Raw genomic sequence first — 24,218 nt, forward strand, 5'->3', positions numbered from 1 at the left:
GTGTCAACCCGGGCGCTTTCTCTTCCGAGTCGAAAAATTCGCACACCACGGATGAATTTGAAGTTGTAGCATTCGGGCCTAATTCGATAGCTACGTATTTGAATAAATATTATAACGTTAAAAACATTTCAAATACAGGACATTCAACAGTATTGTTCTGTAACCATACGATACAGGTAAGGCTCGAATCACTGCGAACACAACAGCTGTTTGCCGGAGTTGTGAATAACTGGCTAAGTAACGTAGCTAGGTAGCTAACTAGCTAGCTACTGGTGCTATAGTTGCATGTGCCGCATGTATGAGCTAATGGGTTAGCTGGGTGGCTAGCTAGCTAAATTATCAGTTTTGTGTGTGAATAAATGTGGATGCGTTGACGTCTCTACATCAGACTGAAGACATAGATCCATGTTGACAGTTGTTTAGTCTTGCAGGTGTATATGGCACTGTGTTAGTAACATCTTCAGCTCTAGCCCGCTAACGTTACAGTAGCTAAGTTAGTTAACGGTAAGTAAGATGATGACGTTGAGTGAGTACAAGGATAGCTACATGACTATGAGAGATGACTGGCATTTTGTTCTGATATTGCAATCTAGCGGCACCAGATCACTCCTCCTTGTCCCCCCCCAAAAAAGAAGCTATTTTCAATTGTTCCAGTACTGTTACCAAGAATGATTGACAAAAGAGAACTGCCACTGTATATCATGAGAATGTAGTCCATATTTTCCTGATGTGACTGTCCAACCAAATCTACATCCCATTTCCCTCTTTTCAAGCTAATGACCTCTCATTCAGTTGCTCTCTAGAGTTTAATCAAAGCCTGTTTAAAACCCTTTGAAAGTATATGGAATAGCATATCTCTCGGTTTTCATTATATTGGCCTCTGTCCTATTGTCTCCCTAACCTCCCCAGTGATGCCGAACCTTAGCTGTAGGTTCTACCAGCACCGGTTCCCTGAGGTGGAGGATGTGGTGATGGTGAACGTGCGCTCCATTGCCGAGATGGGCGCCTATGTCAGCCTGCTGGAGTACAACAACATTGAGGGCATGATCCTGCTGAGCGAGTTGTCGCGCCGACGTATCCGCTCCATCAACAAGCTCATTAGGATCGGACGCAATGAGTGTGTGGTGGTCATCCGAGTGGACAAAGAGAAGGGTGAGGCGGGGTTTGAGTGTGTCCGGTCAAGAAATGTAGACCGTATGTGTGTGTACACATTGTGTTATAGGTAAAAAAATAAATTTAAAAAAACATTGTCAACTCTTTGCAGGGTACATTGATTTATCAAAGAGAAGAGTTTCGCCTGAGGATGCTATCAAATGTGAAGACAAATTCACCAAATCTAAAACCGTAAGTCAGGTTCACCATCAACACTCAGCCACGTGCCGGAGGATGCTGTAATATACAAAATTCTATTTATCATTCCGTTCCACCGATGTCATAAACTCTCAGACGTTTGTGCAGCCTGGTCCCAGATCTGTTTGTGCTGTACAGCCTACTACTGTCGTCGTTGGGATGACAATGACCATAGGAGTCCGTAAGAAAGCACAAACAGGGCCGTATTCATAGAGCATCTGAGTATGAGTGCTGATCTAGGATCAGTGTAGCCTTTTAAGTCATAATGAATATGATTACAAACAGGGGGCACCTGATCCTAGATCAGCACTCATACTCTGAGACACATTATGAATACGGGCTCAGATCTTGGACCAGGCTGACATTTGTGAGTTCCCTCTTGACCAGAGGTGATATCGAGGTGTAAATGTTTTTATGGTGTGGCGTCCGTGGCAGGTGTACAGTATCCTTCGACACGTGGCTGAGGTGCTGGAGTACACTAAGGACGAGCAGCTGGAGAGCCTGTTCACGCGCACCGCCTGGGTGTTTGATGAGAAGTACAAGCGTCCGGGATACGGCGCCTACGACGTCTTCAAACAGGCTGTATCGTGAGTATCGTGACTCTTCTTCCTAAATACAGTACCAGTCAAAAGGTTTGGACACACCTACTCATTCAAGGGTTTTTCTTTATTTTTGATATTTTCTACATTGTAGAATAATAGTGAAGACATCAACTATGGAATAACACATGGAATCATGAAGTAACGAAAAAAGTGTTAAACAAATCAAAATATACTTTATATTTCAGGTTCTTCAAAGTAGCTGCCCTTTTCCTTGATGACAGCTTTGCACACTTTTGGCATTCTCTCAACCAGCTTCGTGAGGTAGTGACCTGGAATGCTTTTCCAACAGTCTTGAAGGAGTTCCCACATATGCTGAGCACTTGTTGGCTGCTTTTCCTTCACTCTGCAGTCCAACTCATCTCAATTGGGTTGAGGTCGGGTGATTGTGGAGTCCAGGTCATCTGATGCAGCACTCCATCACTATCCTTATTGGTCAAATAGCCCTTACATATTCTCACTAAGCGCAAACCAGATGGGATGGCGTTTCGCTGCAGAATGCTGTGGTAGCCATGCTGGTTAAGTGTGCCCTGAATTCTAAATAAATCACAGTGTCAACAGCAAAGCACCATCACACCACCTCCTCCATGCTTCACAGTGGGAATCACACATGCAGAGATGATCCGTTCACCTACTCTGCGTCTCACAAAGACACGGCGGTTGGAACCAAAAATCGCAAATTTGGACTCATCAGACCAAAGAACAGATCTCTACCGGTCTAATGTCCATTGCTTGTGTTTATTGGCCCAAGCAAGTCTCTTCTTCTTATTGGTGTCCTTTTAGTAGTGGTCTCCTTGCAACAAAACCATGAAGGCCTGATTCACGCAGTCTTCTCTGAACAGTTGATGTTGCGATGTCTGTTACTTGAACTCTGTGAAGCATTTATTTGGGCTGCAATCTGAGGTGCAGTTAATTGCTGATTTCTGAGGCTGGTAACTCTAGTGAACTTATCGTCTGCAGCAGAGGTAACTCTGGTTCTTCCTTTCCTGTGGCGGTCCTCATGAGAGCCAGTTTCATCATTGCACTTGATGGTTTTTGCGACTGCACTCAAAGGACTTTACATTTTCCGTATTGACTGACCTTCATGTCTTAAAATAATGATGGACTGTTGTTTCTCTTTGCTTATTTGAGCTGTTCTTGCCATAATATGGACTTGGTCTTTTACCAAATAGGGCTAGCTTCTGTTTACCAACCCTACCTTGTCACAACACAACTGATTGGCTCAAACGCATTAAGAAGGAAAGAAAGTCCACAAATTAACTTTTAACAAGGCACATCTGTTAATTGAAATGCATTCCAGGTGATTACCTCATGAAGCTGGTTGAGATAATGCCAAGAGTGTGCAAAGGGTGGCTACTTTGGGAAATATAAAATATATTTTGATTTGTTTAACACTTTTTTTGGTTACTACATGATTTCATATCTGTTACTTCATAGTTTTAATGTCTTCACTAATATTGTACAATTGAGAAAATAGTTTTAAAAAACTGAAAAACCATGGAATGAGTAGGTGTGTTCAAACTTTGGACTGGTACTGTACACATGATTGAGCCAAGCTGTGTTAGGCTGGCTTGGTTACGTATTCTCCATAGTTGCTGGAACCATGCTGGAAAGGACAATGTGAAAATAATGTATCCGAGCCAGCACGGTGTGGCTGAACTACCCTGTAGTGTGAATAAGGTTTACAATGAGACTAAGACCTTTTATGGAGGTCTGCCCTTGTGCTGTCCTTGTCTATTAATGGTCTGTATTATGTCATGTCTTGTGTGGATCCCAGGAAGAGTCACTGCTGCTTCTGCGACAGCTAATGGGGATCCTAATAAAATACCATCTGTCATTCTTAATAAGAGATGGACGCAGATATTGTAGGCGGGTGTGAATTGGGTTGTAGTGTAGTGTTTGCTCCCGATCTCCTCATATCATTTAGTCAGATATCCATGCTCCAAAAATGTTTTATTTTTCCCAGTGACCCTGCCATGCTGGATGGGCTAGACCTGACTGAGGAGGAGAGAGCCGTGCTCATTGACAACATCAACAGGCGTCTCACTCCACAGGCTGTCAAAATCAGAGCAGGTCAGATCACAGCACACTCAACATTAACAGTGCAATGAATATGTACTAGACATGTTAGAGAAGATCAATTGGGGGGGGTATCCATAAATGGCAGGTAGATTACATTGCAAAGATATGGGGGGGTAGTTTTGATGCTACTTTCCTGCATTTCTAGACATTTTGTTGTGCGGCTGAGAGAAAAGGTTGCAGATTTACTGCAATTCTATGCATTTTGCCATGGCTAATGCTGTGTTGTTTTGCTCGAACATAATACGAAAATCTATACTGCTAAATTCATTATTTTAGGATGCTAATTTATTTAGAAACATTTTTCCCACACTGTTTGGACTTAGGCGAGCTGAAAAAACGATTAGGCGGCCCACCCAAGGATTTCAATTGCAGGAAAGTTATTGGCTAACTGATGAAGTCTTGTTGGGTCCGTATTTCCATATTTGATGTGTGTAGTTAAACAAATGTGTGGAGTTAAAATATATATATATATGTGCCTACACAACTATGGAAATTGGAGACATATGCTACATAATGTTCATTGATTCGTTCTCCAGAGTGGCATGTTGATGACACTATTGAACTCCTCTGAAGTTTTCAAATTAGAAACATGGCGACTTGACACTTTATTTTCTTTAAACAATACATTTTTACTATCGTCCTTGCAGACATCGAGGTGGCATGCTACGGGTATGAGGGCATTGACGCTGTGAAAGACGCACTGAGGGCGGGGCTTAGCTGCTCGACAGAGGCCATGCCCATCAAGGTAGGTTGCATCAAGGAACTCTCATACTCAATACTTCTAATCTATTTAATTATATTTCTATATCTATTTCCTTTTGTCGTTCTGTGGTTGACCTCAACTTTCTCGAAGGCGTTGTATGACCACTCGAGTGCATTCTCTCCCTAGATTAATCTGATTGCACCGCCACGCTATGTCATGACCACAACCACTCTGGAGCGCACCGAGGGCCTGTCGGTTCTCAACCAGGCCATGGCAGCCATCAAGGAGAGGATCGAGGAGAAGAGGGGCGTCTTCAACATCCAGATGGAGGTGAGACTGAGGATATGCAGTGACTTCAGAAAGTATTCATACCCCTTGACTTATTCCACATTTTGTTGTGTTACAGCCTGAATTCAAAATGATTTAAACAGGTCCATCTATACACAGTACCCCATAATGATGAAGTGAAAATGTTTTTAGAAATGTTTGCACATTTATTGAAAACAAAATACAGAAATATCTCATTTACATAAGTATTCACACCCCTGAGTCAATACATGTTAGAATCACCTTTGGCAGGTTATTGTCCTGCTGAAAGGTGAATTTGTCTCCCGGACCCTGTTAGAAAGCAGACTGAGCCAGGTTTTCCTCTAGGATATTTCCTGTACTTAGCTCTATTCCATTTATTTTTTATCAACAACAAAAAACTCCCTAGTCCTTGCTGATGACAAGCATACCCATAACATGATGCAGCCACCACCATGCTTGAAAATATGCAGAGTGGTACTCAGTGCTGTTTTGTTGGATTTGCCCCAAACAACACGCTTTGTATTCAAGACATAAAGTTTATTTCTTTGCCACATTTTATGCAGTTTTACTTTCGTGCCTTATTGCAAACAGTATGCATGTAATGGAATAATTTGTATTCTGTACAGGCTTCCTTGTTTTCACTCTGTCATTTAGGTTAGTATTGTGGAGTAACTACAATGTTATTGATCCAACCTCAGTTTTCTCCTATCACAGCCATTAAACTCTAACTGTTTTAAAGTCAACATTGGCCTCATGGAGAAATCCCTGAGTGGTTTCCTTCCTCTACAGCAACTGAGGAAGGATGCCTGTATCTTTTATAGTGAAAAAGTGTAATTAATAACTTCACCATGCTCAAAGGGATATTCAATGTCTGCTTTTTATGTTTACCCATTTACCAATAGGTGCCCTTTGTGGTGTTTAAAAACTTTCCTGGTCTTAATGGTTGAATCTGTGTTTGAAATTCACTGCTTGACTGAGGAACCTTACAGATAATTGTATGTGTGGGGTACACATTCAAAAATAATGTTAAACACTATTATTGCACATAGTGAGTCCATGCAACTTATTATGTGACTTGTTCAGCAAGTTTTTACTCCTTAACTTATTGAGGCTTGCCATAACAAAGGGGATGAATACTTATGGACTCAATACATTTCAGCTTTTAATTTTTAAATAATTTGTAAACATGTTTTTTTGTACTTTTTACACCTTTTTCTCCCCAATTTCGTGATATACAATTGTCCCATTGCTGCAACTCCCGTACAAACTCGGGAGAGGTGAAGGTCAAAAGCCACGACCCTGCCAAGCCGCACTGCTTTTTGACACACTGCTCGCTTAACCCGGAAGCCAGCCGCACCAATGTTTTGGAGGAAACGCCTTACAGCTGGTGAGCGAAGTCAGCGTGCATGCGCCTGCCCCGCCACAAGAAGTCGCTAGAGCGCGATGGGACAAGGACATCCCAGCCGGCCAAACTCTCCCCTAACCCGGATGATGCTGGGCCAATTGTGTGCTGCCTCATGGGTCTCATGGGTCTCCCGGCTGCGACACAGACTGGGATCGAACCCGGGTCTGCAGTGACGTCTTTAGCACTGTAATGCAGTGCCTTAGGCCGCTGCGCCATTCGGGAGGCCCGTTTTGTAAACATGTCCAAAAACATAATTTTACTTTGACATTATGGGGTGTTTTGTTATAGGCCAGTGACACAAAGTCTCAATTTCAAATTCAGGCTGTAACACAAAAAAATGTGGAAAAAGTCAAGGGGTGTGAACACTTTCTGAAGGCACTGTAGATACAGTAGATGGTTGGGTGAGAAAACGATGCAGAGATGGGAGGTCAGTTTGCCAGTAGTATGAGGGAATACCAAAGTACTTATGCGAAAGGTGGTTTCTCTCTTCGTGGCCTTTGATGCTACTTCCCATGAAGTGCATGTGTCATGTCCATCATACAAAAGAGCCCAAACTCTGATGTTTCAAATGTTGACTCGGCGAATATGTACCACCTGAATACGTCCATTCAATACAGTGCAGTGTCCATTTACACCCGTAGCTCTCATCCGCTCCCTTCCACAAAGATGTACTTCAGTACTTTTCGATTTTCATCGCCCAGGATTTCTCCATGCATATCTTATCAGCCAGGAGGCCTTTATTTATTTGGAGTGCATTCCTTCAGTCCCCTGCAATCCACTAAATAATTACACTTCTCATACACAGAGCTTAAACCTAACACTACTTTCAATCTCTGGGGATATATAAAAAAAGTAATTTACAAACTATCAGTAAATAACAACTTGACTGTTGTGCCTGTTCTTCCTAGCACCAATGTTTTGTTTTACTTACCTTTACTACAATAATTAGGTGGGTGCTTATATTTGTGAATTGGATTCTACATTTTTGTTGTTGCATATCCCACTCCCCTTGAGTGAATTAATTGATTACAAGAGCATCTGCTAAATAACTAAATGCGGTGTAATGTTCTTGTTATACCCCCCCCCTCAGGCAAAGGTGGTGACGGACACGGACGAGACCGAGCTGGCCCGTCAGCTTGAGAGGCTAGAGCGGGAGAATGCAGAGGTGGATGGAGACGACGAGGACGGAGAGATGGAGGCTAAAGCGGAGGACTAGTCCAGTCAGCCCTGAAAGAAGGGATGTTTGGAAGAAAACTAAAGGATGGACAGACTTGGCCATAGTCCCACAGATGTATTCACTGGCTAATAACCCTCTAAATTGATAATTAGGGACTTCTCAGAAGATGGAAACATACATTGCTATTCTCTCAAGTCTAGAAATGGATAGACGGAAATGTTTTAAAGCAAGTAAGACAAACTATACCAGTAACCATTTTACAGTACAAACACCAATTTGGATCAATTATACCCATATATATATATGCAGGAAACTGTTTACAAGCAGTGGCCTTTTACTTTCTTGGAAAAGAGCCCCAGTGTCCATCGCAAATTCACAGGAAGTGATGTGTGTAAAGAGGTATAGGCTCTAGTTTTGTTTGATACTGGCTTGGGTTACTTGTGCTGTTCCAGTATGGATTTTTACTGGCAGGATCTTGCTCGTGTGTAGCTCATGACATCAATAAAGTTCTGCAAGTTTGATCTTAGTGGTTTTGGGTTTGAATTGCAGCTGTGCTCCGATTGATTGTGAAGAAAAAAATCTTGTTTTTAAACTTTAATAGCACAATGAATAGCTATCCTAAAGCGCTTGTACCATGGCACAGCGGTTCTTCATATGTCTGGGAGTATCTAGTAAATACCAATTATTTAAACTATTGGTGTTCGAAAGACTCACATCACATTTCTATTGACAAAACCCAAGTATACAATTCTTTAAAAATCTTTATTCAAAACAAAATTTCCACTGGTACAAAAAGAAAAAATGGAAACAATGTTTACACAGATCAGTATCCTTTCCAGGCGGTGCTGTTGCCTGTGTTACAAGACCAACCAACCACAAGTCAAATGTTCAATAGCAGAATTTATAGAAAGTATTGTTTGTAATACAAAAACAAAAATACCTTTAAGGTTTACCCTTCGCATAACAGAAGTTTCACTCAGCAGATGCCACGTCGAAACAGCAGTCAAATAACTTTTATGATATAGAAGTTGTGAATGGTTCCGAGTACTAAGGTCACAAAACTATAGAGAAACAGAACGGTGAACTTCTTTCCACAGCTTAGTAGCTATGTTCTCTTCATCAACCGTTAACCCCTAATCCGCTACCTCCACTGTCACCCTCAGAACATCCAACTCGAGCCAAGAGACTGTAGTAGGGTCATTGTCCAAGTGGTTGCTTTCATGCATCTTCAATAAGCACGTCGCCAGTCATTCAAGCACACACATGTAGGCTATACACCAATACAAAGTCAGCAGCTGCAGTAGAGTAACATGACATGTACCAGAGTCTATTGGAAGAATGAGAAACCGGGAGCTCAACGTGGGAATGCTGTTGGGGTATTAGGTCGAGCCCATTTGATTTTAGGCCGCTCAAATTGAGAAGTCTTTTTGGTGACTGACAACACTAAAGTCAGATTACTCTATTAGAAAAAGTTTGATTCGTTCAGTGCTTTCTTATTTCACCAGCCCAATCTTCTTGGCTTCCGTTTCGTAGATCAGCAACCGCCACATCTTGACGATGAAGACCTCTGCTTCTTCATCCAAAACCTTGGTGTAGAGAATTGCAGTTAGATTAATGACAGTACTTTAAAATCAGGAGACCAAAAGCAGTTCACCAAGGCTCTTAAGGCCTGTTTAATATTTCGATCAAAACACAGTTAAATCTGTTTTAGCTGGACAGACAACTGAGAATGTTCCCGGGATACTCACCATGGCAACATCATCCAAGATGCCCTGTGGTGTACCATGAGCCATCACCTGGGGGAGGTCAAAATGAAGGAATCAGAATGAAACTCATATTGCAAAAACACCAGCTCCCCAGTAAATTGCGTCAATCACGCTTACACACCTTTGAGCAGACAAAATCGACTAGCGTAGCCTCCTCTTCTCCAATGTACTCGATTATCTTTTTGTTGATCCAGGGGCGTATGCGTCGATCCATCAGAGTCTGGGGAGGACAGTCAGCAGTACTTTAGTCACTGCACCAGATATTATTCATATAGGTCTGTACCAGTTTTGTAGGGAAACACATTTTCTACTTTGACAAAGAAGGGCTACATCAGCAATTCCCTTGGACTACAGCTTCTAGTTGTTGAATTATCAAAACCAACCAGCGTTATCTGTATGTCATTTCCTCTGGTCTGCCCGCCACTAGTCTGGTTTCCAGTCAGTTTCTGCGCTCTTGCTAACACAGAACTAGTTGGCAAGAGAGCAGAAACAGACTGGAAAGCAGGGTACTGCCACATCCTATCCTCACCGAGTCCACGGCGGACCAGTCCAGCGGGTAGGAGAACAGCTCCGTCTTGCCCGTGGGGATCTTCTCGATCAGGCTCTTGATGTGCTTGCGTTTCTCCTCTGTGTTGGCGCCCTTGATGGCCGCCAGGCCCGAGGCGCCGTCTACCACACTCTGGAGGTTCTTGTCGTCGTCGCCGTAGTCCAGAGGCACCAGCTTGCGCTTGCGGGGAGCCTCGTCTGCCTCCTCGTCTTCAAATTTGTTAAAGACGCTGTCCACAGTGAGCTTCTTGCGTTTGATGGCCACGTTGGGCTGGCTGGGGCTGCTAGTGGCTCCTAGAGAGATATTTAGACATACGTTAAGCCTTTCTTCATGGAGTCTGAAACAGGACAGTTACATTTAATTGATATCTTAAAGCAGTTTGAGTGACATCCCTCTCAAATTAAAGAGTTTGTCAGGCCCAAGGCATCTGTGCAGATACAGCTATATGCCTCAATCTAAAAATGAATGGTAAAGATAGGCAGTCTTACTTCATTATTTTAATTATCCTGATATTTCCCCTTCATTAGTGATTGAGGAGCTTAATTGGATATACACAACAGATCATTAGTTAGTTAGCACTATAGTTGTCATTATGTCCAGATGATTCTAGACCTAGCATGTCCCACCGACCGAACTCACCCAGTTTGAGACTGAGGCCGATCTTGGGGCGGAACTCCTGAGGCGGGGTCTCGTGAGGGGGAGAGTTCTCGTGGGGGATGATGATGCCGCAGGGCGACTCGTCCCCGCCACAAGGCGTGTTGGGGGTGGCACCCCCGCTGGCTGACGAAACAGAGGGGGCTGCCGTGATTGGCCGCAGCGTGGGCTTCAGGCAGGGCTTGGACACCGATTGGTCGTCGTCATCAAACTCCTCCTCCCCCTCTTCCACGTCATCATCAGAGTGGGGGTGGTGATGGGGTACTTGGTGGTCCCCTCTGTCCCTCTCCCGGTCTCTTTCCCCTCTCTCCCGGTCTCTTTCCCCTCTCTCCCCCCTCTCCCGGTCTTTTCCCCCCCTCTCCCGGTCTCTTTCCCCCCTCTCCCGGTCTCTTTCCCCCCTCTCCCGATCACATCGGTCTCTTTCCCCTCTTTCTCTCTCCCGATCACCTCGGTCTCGATCACCTCTCTCTCTCTCCCGATCACCTCGGTCTCGATCCCTGTCTCCTCGGCGATCCCTGTCCACCCGTGGGGCCTTGTGTACCTGCTCCTCCTCAGGGTCGGGCTCTAGCTTCACCGGAGGCTGCCGCAGACGCTCCGCCTCCTCTTCCATCTGGACCAATCGGTAAAGAGAAGCAGTGTGAGACAAGGGGCTTACACAGTCAGGAAAGTGGATACACTCGCCTAACGTTATTGTGTAGCCAAGATAGCCAGATGGATAGAGACCCACTTACAATGCAGACATACAGACAAAGGGATCCGAGGACAAAATGACCTTCAGGCATAAACACAGTCAGGCAGATACAGTCACACACACACACTCCCTCTCTCTCTTTCCCTCTCACCCTGCGTATCTCGGCTTCGGGGTCTGGGTGTCCCTCGGCCAGCAGCCTTTGTCTGATCTCCTCCAGCTCTTCCTTCTCTCTCTTCCTGTCACGCTCATCCACCTCAGTCTCCTTCTCCCGGTCTCTCAGACGCTTCTGCAGTGCGCTGCCCCTAGGGGTCGCACACGGAACAACACCTTTATAACAATGGCCCTGACTCTCATCAACAGTCTTCAAGTTTGTTTTTGTCTTTTTAAGGGAGATTTCTCTTCCCAAATGTCGAAGCCAAAAACATATGTTGTCATTTCAGACCGCCATCATCTTGACAGCTTACATTATCGACATTAAAATGGTCTCAATTATATCTTTCATTCCGATTTATCTTCTGTAGTATGTAAACCTAGTGGATCAGCATCATAAATGAATGAAATGTGCTGGTGGTCACCTGTAGTACTTAGGGTCATCTCTGTCGTCATCATAGTCCTCCAGGAACTCCTTCAGCCGTTTGCTTTCTTTAGTCTGTAGGACACAATGATGAATGGAAACATACCAATTATGTCTACGGTAGGACATTTCACGCCCAGATCAGTGGTAAACCTGGGGCACAGCGTAGCAAAACGTTTCACAACGGACAATGAAAATCATCATTCCCATTGGAAAAGTTCAGGTAGTCCCGCCCCTTGTTTCAAAAGGTTTTCTCCCTGCTTAACACGACCCAGGAATGCCATGCGAGGGTGAGAACGGGGTTTGTATTTCTTCCTACCATCTCTCTCCTGCGCTCTTCCTCCCGCTCAGACTCCTTGGAGTAGTCTCGAGCCTTCTTCCTCTCGCGGATCTCCCAGTTTTTCAGACGCTTCAGACAGACACGAGACAGAAATTAAGCAACATTTCATAGCCAACACACACACACACACACATGATTCTCACGCCACTAAGCTACCTCTTGATAGGCTGCCTCCTTGTCTCGGAGTTTCCTCTCCAGCCTTCTCCGCTCGTAGACCTCCTCCTCATCCTCCTGGTCACGCTTCTTGTCCTTGTCTCTGTCGCGACTCACCTCTCTACAACATAACATCGACCTAGTTACCTCCCAATCATTCCTTACTTCACAATTCATTGCTTTATTTAAAAACACACACCTGGAGTGGCTGCGGTCATTGCTCCTGTCGCGGCTCCTCTCCCTTTCCCACTCCCTCTCTTTCGTCCGGTTGCGATCACGGTCTCGGTCACTCCTGTCCCGTTCACGGTCTCTCTCGCGCTCCCTCTCCTTCTCACGCTCTTTCTCGCGCTCTTTCTCCCGCTCGCGGTCCCGGCGCTCCCTTTCGCGTTCCCTCTCCTTGTCCCTCTCCCGTCGCTCGCGATCAAACTCTGCACGCTCCTTCTCTTTCTTGTCCTTCTCCTCCTCCAGTTTCTGCAAAGAGAACAGAGGAGGTTGATAAATTGGAGGCTCCGGGGAGGACAGCCATGCAACAGAACAGGAGCACAGTAAGGCTGGGTCACACGCTTCTCTATAAGTGCACAGAAGTGGATCTAGAAGTGGCTTCCAGGCTCTGGGGGCGGAGGGGACTACTGTAACAATGTAGATTCCTGTTATCTAAGGATGAAGTAGTTGAGTTAGAGGCTGACGTTTTGGCCCAACAGCCGCTCCTTGGCAGGGCTAAGAGTTTCTATGGGAAAATAACAACAAGCTGTCATGAGACACGGCACTCCTTTGTCCATGTATAGCATGATTTCGTTTATTTTACTGAGAACCTTGGGGACCAAATAAAAAAATGTAAATCGGCTTGCAGGACGGATTTGGCCTGCGGGCCACCAGTTGCAGACCACAGTATCAATATAGTACAATGATTGTTTAGCACAAGCAGGGCGACTTACAAGTTAACTAAAAAAAGACACTGGAAACCACTTTGAGGTCAAAGACGACATCTTGTTGGCCATGTCAAAGGCATTCAAAACGAGAAAAAGGAGCTGCTTGATAGACAACGCTTTTTCTCTCCCAAGTCAGTGTCCTCATTACAAGAGAAACAAAACAAAAAAAGGCGTCAATCCTTTTGTGAAACTAGTTGTTGGTGACTTACAGGTGTTGAGCTACGGATTTCAGCCCGTCGCAGCCCCTACAAGCCTATAAAAGTTAGGCCTGGAAGGAAAAGCAGGTCAAACGATACACAGGGGGGAGATTCACTTTCCCTCAAGCAAATCATCAAAAACAACCGTTAACTTCTATGGGGTACATTGGTAAAAACAGAAAGCCGTGAAACATCCTGGTACATCTTTTCTTTTAAACATTTTCTGGACAGGTAAATTAAATCGTAGAGGCTCTTACCCCTGCTTCGGTCTTCTGTAGTTCTCCCGTGACTCGATTTCCCAGACACACGCTAAGAGACAACTCCCTCCTAGCACTACGCCCATGGCTCCCCATGTACTCAACTGATTTACAGACAATTACAAACCATGCATTCTAAATACACTGTGAGGCTTAAGTTTGTGTTGGGGTTTTTGTGAAATACAGTGAGACCACAGGTTACCTATGGGCCTTTCCCACAAGGTCAGACCGCTAAAAGCAGTCCATAACAAACAACAGATGGTTGTCCTCCTGGTCTGATCCAGACTACAGAGCCACGGGTCTAGTGCAACTTAAGACGAAGAGCAAGGAAAACAAACAGGCAGAAAAGGAGAGATGGGGGAAATAGAGAAGAGAGCACACAGGTACTATGGGCATGGGTGGAAGGGGTCTGATTGGTTAAGTCTTCCTACTTGAACTTACCTTGCTCTGCACTCCATTGGTGACCGCTTGAGCATAGAGTAACTGCAGGTAGGCCATAGGTACATGACGTTCCCCTTCTATATCAAGCATAGGCCTTACCATTTGTGCTTGAGAAAGGATCTCATTACGTATTACTAGTACCTCCTTTACCACAAGTCTACTGCCGTAGATTATGAACACCACAAACAATGGCCGCGTGAAAATGAAGATGAAGGCGGTGAACGGCAGTTAGAAATCAGGAAGGGGACAGACAAGTTCAGAGAATAAAGGGAGAAAGAGCTAAAGTGACAAGAGGGAGAGAGAGAATCAAAGACAGAAATAGAGGGACTGACAATTGGACACAGGACGAGGAGAGATGGGGCTTTTCTCTAACACACACACACTTATCCACAGGGTGGGTTGGAACTCACCTGGCTAGTCTTCAGAACGCAGAGTGCTGTGGAGGGGCGCCCCCCCCCACTGCTATAACAGTACAATCTACAGCCCAAATCACTGCAGTGGTTATTGACCGAGTCTCAGTGACTTGACTTTTACACATACATTATGTAGAATGGTCATCATTTACAGAGGACTCACACAGGTTCACTGGCCTCTCTGGCTTGCGTACAACATGATAAATAGATGGAAATCAACAACAACAAAACGGCGTGGTTCTCTCCACATATGGCAAATAACTGGTCTAAAAGCAAGACCAACATTCTGTTGACATGTATCTAATGGGTGGGCTGTGTGTTGAGAGGTTCTCATTAAGTTCCACAACCTCAGCCACCACTGTAAGCCAGAGTGCCTGTGCAGTTGCCCCTATGCGAATCCTCGAGGGGGGAGCGCCCAGTATATGTACAAAATAAAGGAAAGCTCATACTTACATGCTATCCTCGACAACTTTTTCCAAAGCTCTGAGATTCATCTTGCTTTAGTCACCATATGATCTCTATCATAATGGCGGGGTTTAATGAATAGATTAGCTTTAAGGTAACTTTACATTGTCGCCATGCATTTTGTTTGTGTGTGATGAATGAGCTATGGATCTAGCCAGCTATACTATCACACCTAAATACCCTAATATATACAAAATAAAATGTCCCGTCGACACGAGTCAAATTAGGTTTGAAAACGGTGACAATACTACAAATCCAGATATTTCACATTGAGATTTTTGAGCAAGGTATGCAATATTTTGACGTAAAAATTCAACTATTCTCCCATCCTAAATTTAGACCAGGGATGGGCAACTGGTGGCCCGTGGGCCTTTTGAATTTCAAAATTTGGTTGTACATCTGCAGTTTTGCTCTTGTTTTGTCAGTCACTGATAGTCAATTTGCCCATGTCAGCTAAAATGTTTTAGATTGCCAAGTTAGTTTAGCGGCCAGCTATCTAAACGTGTTATCATGGTGGAATTGCCGGCTGGGGGGCCCCCCATTGATTTTGTTAGTCAGTCTCAGTCAGAAAAAAGAAAAGAAAAAAAACTGCAAACCTTTTTCCAACCACATGGCAAAGTGAGTAGAATTGCACAAAAAAAAAATATATCCAGTCAAAAGGGGGGCCACCAAAATGTTTTGCTCGCAGTGTGTGTGTGTGTGTGTGTGTGTGTGTGGGGGGGGTGTGGATGTGGGTACGCAGACCCGCGAGCAACTGCAGCCCCTCATGAGTTCAGATTTTGTGGCCCCCACCCCCAGCAGAGTTGCCCATCCCTGATTTAGACTATATAAAACAGGTCCTTGCACAAAATGTCCACTAGCAGTAAGTGTGAAAACCCAAAAGGAGTGTACTACTATCGTGTGTAGCTTCTTTTCCAAAAACCTGCAATGTGAGTGAGAGAGATGAGTAAGGTAATATACCTTGTGGGTGTCGCGGAATTTACTGATCTCTCTAGAAATCAGGTCTCTCTTGTCATCCTCCAATCCGTCAATTGCGTTGATATCCTCCTAAGGGACGATGGGAGGCAGGAAGAAGGGATTAGTGTTCAGGGTCATGCTGTCAACCAGAATGACAGAAAAAAATAAACTACGATTTAATACAAAATGTTATATCTGTAGTCTCCCTCAAATTAAGGGGATTGGTCCTCAAGTCATGGCACAGTCATTTTATTTAGGTTAAATGGAGTTAGCCTGCACCGGACCAGGTTAGTGCTGAGGGATTCATTGCCATAGAAATGGACCTGGCTAAAAGGTGAGACACTTTTGAATTACCTGTTATCCCGAGTTGAACTCAGAGTTGACCAACGTTATCTCACCAACTCCTCACACCAGGTACGTAGGATACTCCTCAGGACTAGACTTAATCCCTATCCAGACTTTCGTATACCAACAAATACAATGTAGGCAATTGGATAAATATAAAATAATTTCCCCATTTTTTTGAACATACCATTTTGTTCAGTCCATTTTATTTCCCTTTTTTTCGGGATATCCAATTGGTAGTTACAGTCTTGTCCCGTCGCTGCAACTCCCGTATGGACTCAGGAGAGCCGTGCGTCCTCCGAAACACGACCCAGCCAAGCTGCACTGCTTCTTGACACAATGCGATCGTGTCAGCGTGCATTGTGCCCGGCCCGCCACACGAGTCGCTAGAGCGCGAAGGGACAAGAACATCCCCTGCCGGCCAAACCCTCCCGTGACAACGCTGGGCCAATTGTGCGCCGCCAATGGGTCTCCCAGGTCGCGACAGAGCATGGACTCAAACCAGCATCTCTAGTGGCACAGCTAGCACTGCAGTACAGTGCCTTAGACCACCGCGCCACTCGGGAGGTGTTATCCTGCCTTTTCTTTTGTTCATCTTTATCAAGGGTGCCAATAATTTCGGTCATGACTGTATATAATGTGCCCAAATACAATCACAACCTCCAACCAACATCTACCAAGTAAATCTAAAGTGAGATAAGAGAAAGTAGCCCTAAATACCTCTTCTTTCTTCTCTTTCTTCTTCCTGCGGTGGGGGGACTCATCATTCAAGGCAGCATTGAGCTCGCTGCCATACTCGCGGATCAGACCGTCGATGGCGCCCTTGACGACCTGATCCCGCCTCTTAGTGTCCTCGTCGATCACCTCCTCCTCTCCCTCCGCCTCCTCTTTTCCACCCTCTGCCTTTGCCTTTAAGCAGAAAGAAACAGAGACCGCGAGAGAGACAGGCGGGTTAGTATTACATCCAAGTCAACTCATCTTCAGCCTCACTTGTTTAAAAAAATAATTTGAAGTATAAGGAGCTATTTTGTTTCAGGCCTTTCGCCAGAGTTCCCCATTCGTTTAGCCAACCCTGCCTCCGAGAGCTGGGTCCATCATAGTCTCCACTGGATGTCACTCAGACCGGCATACTGGCAGGAGGCTGAAGGTTTTAATTTCATTCAACATTTAGGACCAGTTTCCCAAACACAGATTAAGCCTAGTCCAGGACTAAAAAGCTAATTCAATAGAGATTCCATTGAAATAGATTAAGCCTAGTCCTTGACTAATGTGTCCTAGAAACTAGCCCATAACCTACATGGTAATGTGACGTTCCCCTCTCCCATCCCTCCAGCCTGGAGTGTCCCCCTTCCCCACTACATTACCCACCCCATTGCCGTTGGTGCTGCTCTTCTTCTTGGCCTTGAACTCATCCAGCTGGGCCTTGGTCTTGGCGTCCACCTTCACCAGCAGCTTTTTCACCCCGATCTGCAGCTCGTGGAGCAGCCGCAGGGCCCGCAGCGTTGACTCAGGCTCTTTGTACTCACAGAACCCAAAAGCTGGAGAGAATAGAGAAGGAAGGATTGGCACCGAGGGTTTATATCAATACACAGCCATCGGAGTTGCGACCAGGAATGAGGAATAGCTTCAGCAGGGTCGTGTTCATTAGGGCCAAGGAATGGAACATTTAAACGGGTGTTTCTTATCAGACAAGTCCATGTAGTTACAACCTTTTTTAATCTGCTTTCTTCTGATTAATGCCTACTGAACAGGAGCCTACACATTTTTTTTTTCACTAAATAGTAGTTGCTTCACCTTGGCAAAGCACGCCTTGGGGAGGGTGACATTGGACTTACATGGTGGTAGAGTACTTTAGAAGTGTTGTACCTGTTCTGTTTTTACCTTGAAGTTTTCCAGAGGCTCCTTGGACTCTCTTCCAGCTTAGGACCAGGCCACATTTCTGAAGAGTGAATAATTGCTTGCTTTACTACAGGGACCTACTAAAGGACATTGCTTTTCATCAGAGTATCAGGGGAAAACATTGTTGGTCAAAAGGGAAACAGCTTTTATAAATCAAACCTAAAAGGCTGCACCGCCATATGCAAAAAAACAGAAGCAAAATTAACAACTATCCTGGCTCAGAAAGGTGGTTTCAATTGTCCATTCCACGAGCACGACTTGACTAAAGACACTGTTTATAGCCTAAATGAAGCTTAATGTCTCTTTCCAAAGCATCTGCATTCAAGTTCCCCTTCCTCACCGCCAGCAGCTGTCGAATCAGCATGTCCGAGGCTTTCTCTGAGATGTTCCCTACAAACACAGTGGTGGTGGGGCCACTGTTCTCGTCCGTCTCCTTGGCCTTCACCAGGGCGGCCTCCTTCCTGGGTGCCACAGGCATGGAGGTGGGCACCAAGACCGCGGGGGTTTGGGTCATAATACCCATGTGGACTGGTATCATTGGGGTACCTGGAATAGAGACAATGCGATAATGTAGACTAGAGCTCGACCGATTAATTTTGGCTGATTTCAAGTTTTCATAACTAAAATCGGCAATTGGCCTTTTTGGACACCGATTACATTGCAATCCACGAGGAGACTGAGTGGTAGGCTGACCACCTGTTACGCGAGGGCAGCATCAAAAGGACCTTGTGGCTGCAAGGAGCCATGGTAAGTTGCTAGCTAGCATTAAACTTATCTTATTAAAAAAAAAAAAAAATCTTCACATAATCACTAGTTAACTACACATAGTTGATGATATTACTAGGTTAACTAGCTTGTCCTGTGTTGCATATAATCAAAGCGGTGCCTGTTTATTTATCATCGAATCACAGCCTACTTCAATTTTGCCAAACGTGTGATGATTTAACAAAAGCACATTCGCGGGAATAAAGCACAATCGTTGCACAAATGTACCTAACCATAAACATCAATACCTTTCTTAAAATCAATACACAGAAGTATATATTTTTAAACCTGCATATTTAGTTAAAAGAAATACATGTTAGCAGGCAATTGTGTCACTTATCTTGCGTTCAGTGCAAGCTGAGTTAGAGTATATGCAGCAGTTTGGGCCGCCTGGCTTGACATAACATTGAAGGTTGTGCAATGTAACAGCAATATTTAGACTTAGGATTGACGCCCGTTCATTCGATAAAATACAGAACGGTTCCGTATTTCACTGAAAGAATAAACGTTTTGTTTTCTAAATGATAGTTTACGGATTTGACCATATTAAGGACCAAAGGCTCGTATTTCTGTGTGTTTATTATAATTAACTCAATGATTTGATAGAGCAGTCTTACTGAGCGGTGGTAGGCAGGAGGAGGCTCATATGAATTCATTCAAACAGCACTTTACTGCGTTTGCCAGCAGCTCTTAGCAATGCTTGAAGCACAGCGCTCTTCATGACTTCAAGCCTATCAACTCCCGAGATTAGACTGGCAATACTAAAGTGCCTATAAGAACATCCAATAGTCAAAGGTATATGAAATACAAATGGTAGAGAGAGAAATAGTCGACGGGTCAAAATTCCAATAATAACTACAACCTAAAACTTCTTAACTGGTAAAATTGAAGACTCATGTTAAAAAGGAACCACCAGCTTTCATACAGTTGAAGTTGGAAGTTACATACACTTAGGCTGGAGTCATTAAAACTTGTTTTTCAACCACTCCACAAATTTCTTGTTAACAAACTATTGTTTTGGCAAGTCGGTTAGGACATCTGTGTGCATAACAAGTAATTTTTCCAACAATTGTTTACAGACAGATTATTTGATTGTATAACAATTCTAGTGGGTCAGAAGTTTATATACGCTAAGTTGACTGTGCCTTTAAACAGCTTGGAAAATTCCAGAAAATGTCATGGCTTTAGAAGCTTCTGATAGGCTAATTGACATCATTTGAGTCAATTGGAGGTGTACCTGTGGATGTATTTCAAGGCCTACCTTCAAACTCAGTGCCTCTTTGCTTGACATCATGGGAAAATCAAAAGAAATCAGCCAAGACCTCAGAAAATAAAATTACAGACCTCCACAAGTCTGGTTCATCCTTGGGAGCAATTTCCAAACGCCTGAAGGTACCACGTTCATCTGTACAAACAATAGTACGCAAGTATAAACACCATGGGACCACGCAGCCATCCTACTGCTCAGTAAGGAGACGGGTTCTGTCTCCTAGAGATGAAGCTCGTCTGGAGGTTTGTTAACAGTGTCCAAAGAAGGGCCAGAAGTATACCGAATGGTGTCGTCTGCGTAGAGGTGGATCAGAGAATCCCCTGCAGCAAGAGTGACATCCTTGATTTATACAGAGAAAAGAGTCGCCCTGAGAATTGAACCCTGTGGCACCCCCATAGAGACTGCCAGAGGTCCGGACAACAGGCCCTCCGATTTGACACACTGAATTCTGTATGAGAAGTAGTTGGTGAACCAGAAGAGGCAGTCATTTGAGAAACCAAGGCTGTTGAGTCTGCCGATAAGAATGTGGTGATTGACAGAGTCGAAAGCCTTGGCCAGGTCGATGAATATGGCAGCACAGTATTGTCTTTCAGTGGCAGTTATGATATCGTTTAGTACCTTGAGCGTGGCTGAGGTGCACCCATGACCAGCTCGGAAACCAGATTGCATAGCGTAGAAGGTACGGTGGGATTCGGCATGGCCGGTAATCTGTTTGTTAACTGGGCTTTCGAAGATGTTCTGAGTAAGGAACTTAAACTTCAGCTTTTTTTTTTACATGGCACATATTGCACTTTACTTTCTTCTCCAACACTGTGTTTTTGCATTATTTAAACCAAATTGAACACGTTTCATTATTTATTTGAGACTAAATTGATTTATGTATAATATTAACTTCTTATGGCTGCAAGCCCGACGTCGGTACACTTATGACAACAGCCAGCTCAAGTGCAGGGCGCGAAATTCAAAATATATTTTTTAGAAATATTGAACTTTCACACATTAACAAGTCCAATACAGCAATTGAAAGATAAACATCTTGTGAATCCAGCCAACATGTCCGATTTTTAAAATGTTTTACAGCGAAAACACCACGTATATTTATGTTAGCTCACCACCAAATACAAAAAAGGGACATTTTTCACAGCACAGGTAGCATGCACAAAACCAACCTAACTAACCAAGAACCAACCAAACTAACCAAGAAACAACTTCATCAGATGACAGTCTTATAACATGTTATACAATAAATCTATGTTTTGTTCGAAAAATGTGCATATTTGAGGTATAAATCAGTTTTACATTGCAGCTACCATCACAGTTACCGTCACAAATAGCACCGAAGCAGCCAGAGTAATTACAGACACCAACGTGGAATACCTAAATACTCATCATAAAACATTTCTGAAAAATACATGATGTACAGCAAATGAAAGACAAGCATCTTGTGAATCCAGCCAATATTTCCGATTTCTTAAGTGTTTTACAGCGAAAACACAATATAGCATTATATTAGCTTACCACAATAGCCAGAAACACAAGCCATTTACCAGCTGCAAATTTAGCGATCGTAACAAACCAGCAAAAGATATATAATTTTTGACTAACCTTGATAAGCTTCATCAGATGACAGTCCTATAACATCAGGTTATACATACACTTGTGTTTTGTTCGAAAATGTGCATATTTAGAGCTGAAATCAGTGGTTATACATTGTGCTAACGTAGCATCTTTTCCCCATTATGTCCGGATATTTTTATGACAATCACCTATTCTGACCAAATAACTATTCATAAACGTTACTAAAAAATACATGTTCTATAGGAAATGATAGATACACTAGTTCTTAATGCAATCGCCGTGTTAGAATTCTAAAAATAACTTCATTACGAAATCCAGCTTACGTTATAGCGAGAGAGTGCCCAAAATCTGGGCGCAAACTACTAGTACACATGTTCGACAGATATATGAAATGACATCATAAAATGGGTCCTACTTTTGATGATCTTCCATCAGAAAGTTGTACAAGGGGTCCTTTGTCGGGAACAATCGTTGTTTGGTTTTAAATGGCATTTTTCCCTCTTGAATTAGCAAGCACACTAGCTAAGTGGCGCGAAGCTCTCCATCGTCAACAAACACAGAACGCAACACGCCTAACGTCCCGAAAAAATTTCAATAATCTAATAAAACTATATTGAAAACATACTTTACGATGATATTGTCACATTTATCAAATAAAATCAAAGCCGGAGATATTAGTCGTCTATAACGACAGCTTTTCAGAAGGCAATACCGGGTCCCTTCTCGCGCGTTCCAGGAAATTGGTGTCATGCCAAGAGCTTTTATTCGACCTCAGATCAAGTTATACACTCCATTTCTTCTCTCACTGCCTGTTGACATCTAGTGGAAGGCGTATGAAGTGCATGTATACTAATACGTATCAAGCACATTTATAGGCAGGCCCTAGAACAGAGCATCGATTTCAGATTTTGCACTTCCTGTCCGGAAGTTTGCTGCAAAATGAGTTCTGTTTTACTGACAGATATATTTTAAACTAGAGTGTTTTCTATCCAATAGTAATAATAATATGCATATTGTACGAGCAAGAATTGAGTACGAGGCCGTTTGAAATGGGCACCTTTTATCCGGGCTACTCAATACTGCCCCTGCAGCCCAAATAAGTTTTTAAGTTAAAATAAGTGTTCATTGTGCATTCAGTATTGTTGTAATTGCCATTATTACACACACACACAGAGATATATATATAAAAAAAAAAACAATAGGCTGATTAATCGGTATCAGCTTTTTTTGGTCCTCCAATAATCGGTATCGGTGTTGAAAAATCCTAATCGGTCGACCTCTAATGTATACAAAATGTATTTTAAATGAATGTCTCTCTCTCTCTCAATACAAAGCTCACAAAGTATTAGATATCCTTACAAATCAGTCATGTTAACAATCTAGTTGCTGTTTAATTCACATACAGACAGGCCCATAGGATGGGATATCTGTCTCTGATGACTCACCTGAAGGAAAACCAGCAAACTGTGGAGGGGGTATGCCCGGTGGCAAAAGGGTTCGGTTGAGATGAGGGAACGACATCTTGTGGAAATCACCCACCTAAACATTGGACCAAAGAAAACCAGTCAGAACTGTAATAAGAGAGTAGTATGAATTAGACCCTGTCCATCTCTCAACACAAGATAACAGCACGTGTTCAGTTGGCTTTTTTGTACTTGTGGCTGCATATGTCAGCTGACAGATACCCACCCGTAAAATACCCGCCACAGGTCGTAAGTTAGATCTGTGTGGTCGAATGAAGGCCTGTTACTAACGTTGGCCAAGTTAGTCAGATGGCTAGCTAACTGGATAACAGTAACGTCGTCAGGTCATATCCATGACTCTGGGTAACGTTAACAGGTTCTAAGTTACTTATGAAAGACATTAACTTCACCTTGTTTGTCATATTTGTCGTTAACGTCAGATACAACGTATTCTAATTAGTTAACGTTAGCTATACACGCTAAGTAACAGAGGTTTTAGGTTATCCTCCACAATAAGCCTGGCAAGGCTAGCTTGTGTGTTGTAACTACGCTAACTAGCAGCTAACTACCGTACCGGGAAACCATTCTCACAGTTTGTTAATTACACTTAGCCAGCTAAATACCGTCGATAATACTCAGACAATGAAGTGAAAAACTACCGAATCAGATTTTACTTACCCACAACCTGTCGGTTTATCGGTTAAGACGGGCTACTTCGCTTCTGTGTACCTCCGTTTAGGTGGCTAAATGTGATAGCTAGCTACTGTACATCAACCCCGCAAAAAGTCAGCGCACCAGAGATATTTCAGAAAGGAAGAGATGGGACTCACATTGGACAACGAATACGTATAACGCCCCACCCAGCAGACTGTCGACAAATCGCATTAAA

The 24,218-nt window shown here is 43.6% G+C and overlaps 1 protein-coding gene and 1 pseudogene across 1 annotated transcript; one reads left to right on the top strand and one right to left on the bottom strand.

The window, feature by feature from the left end:
* Positions 1–6: 6 nt before the first annotated feature.
* LOC120024047 (eukaryotic translation initiation factor 2 subunit 1) lies at positions 7–8,146 on the top strand. Its single transcript, XM_038968147.1, has 8 exons — positions 7–176; positions 910–1,152; positions 1,265–1,344; positions 1,786–1,937; positions 3,916–4,022; positions 4,679–4,776; positions 4,921–5,064; positions 7,539–8,146. Exons 2-8 carry the CDS (start codon positions 912–914, stop codon positions 7,662–7,664), a joined length of 948 nt encoding a protein of 315 aa, XP_038824075.1. The 5' UTR covers positions 7–176; positions 910–911; the 3' UTR covers positions 7,665–8,146.
* Positions 8,147–8,368: 222 nt separating this feature from the next.
* LOC120023952 lies at positions 8,369–24,146 on the bottom strand (annotated as a pseudogene).
* Between the last annotated feature and the right edge of the window lie 72 nt (positions 24,147–24,218).

Source organism: Salvelinus namaycush, chromosome 29, assembly GCF_016432855.1.
Source record: "Salvelinus namaycush isolate Seneca chromosome 29, SaNama_1.0, whole genome shotgun sequence".
Classification (NCBI taxonomy): Eukaryota; Metazoa; Chordata; class Actinopteri; order Salmoniformes; family Salmonidae; genus Salvelinus; species Salvelinus namaycush.

Bases quoted from the DNA above. Each gene is read 5' to 3' on its own strand.
- LOC120024047 (XM_038968147.1), top strand. From the start codon at position 912: ATGCCGAACCTTAGCTGTAGGTTCTACCAGCACCGGTTCCCTGAGGTG. The intron at 1,345-1,785 runs GTAAGTCAGGTT...CGTCCGTGGCAG, and splicing joins AATTCACCAAATCTAAAACC to GTGTACAGTATCCTTCGACA. The intron at 4,777-4,920 runs GTAGGTTGCATC...TTCTCTCCCTAG, and splicing joins CAGAGGCCATGCCCATCAAG to ATTAATCTGATTGCACCGCC.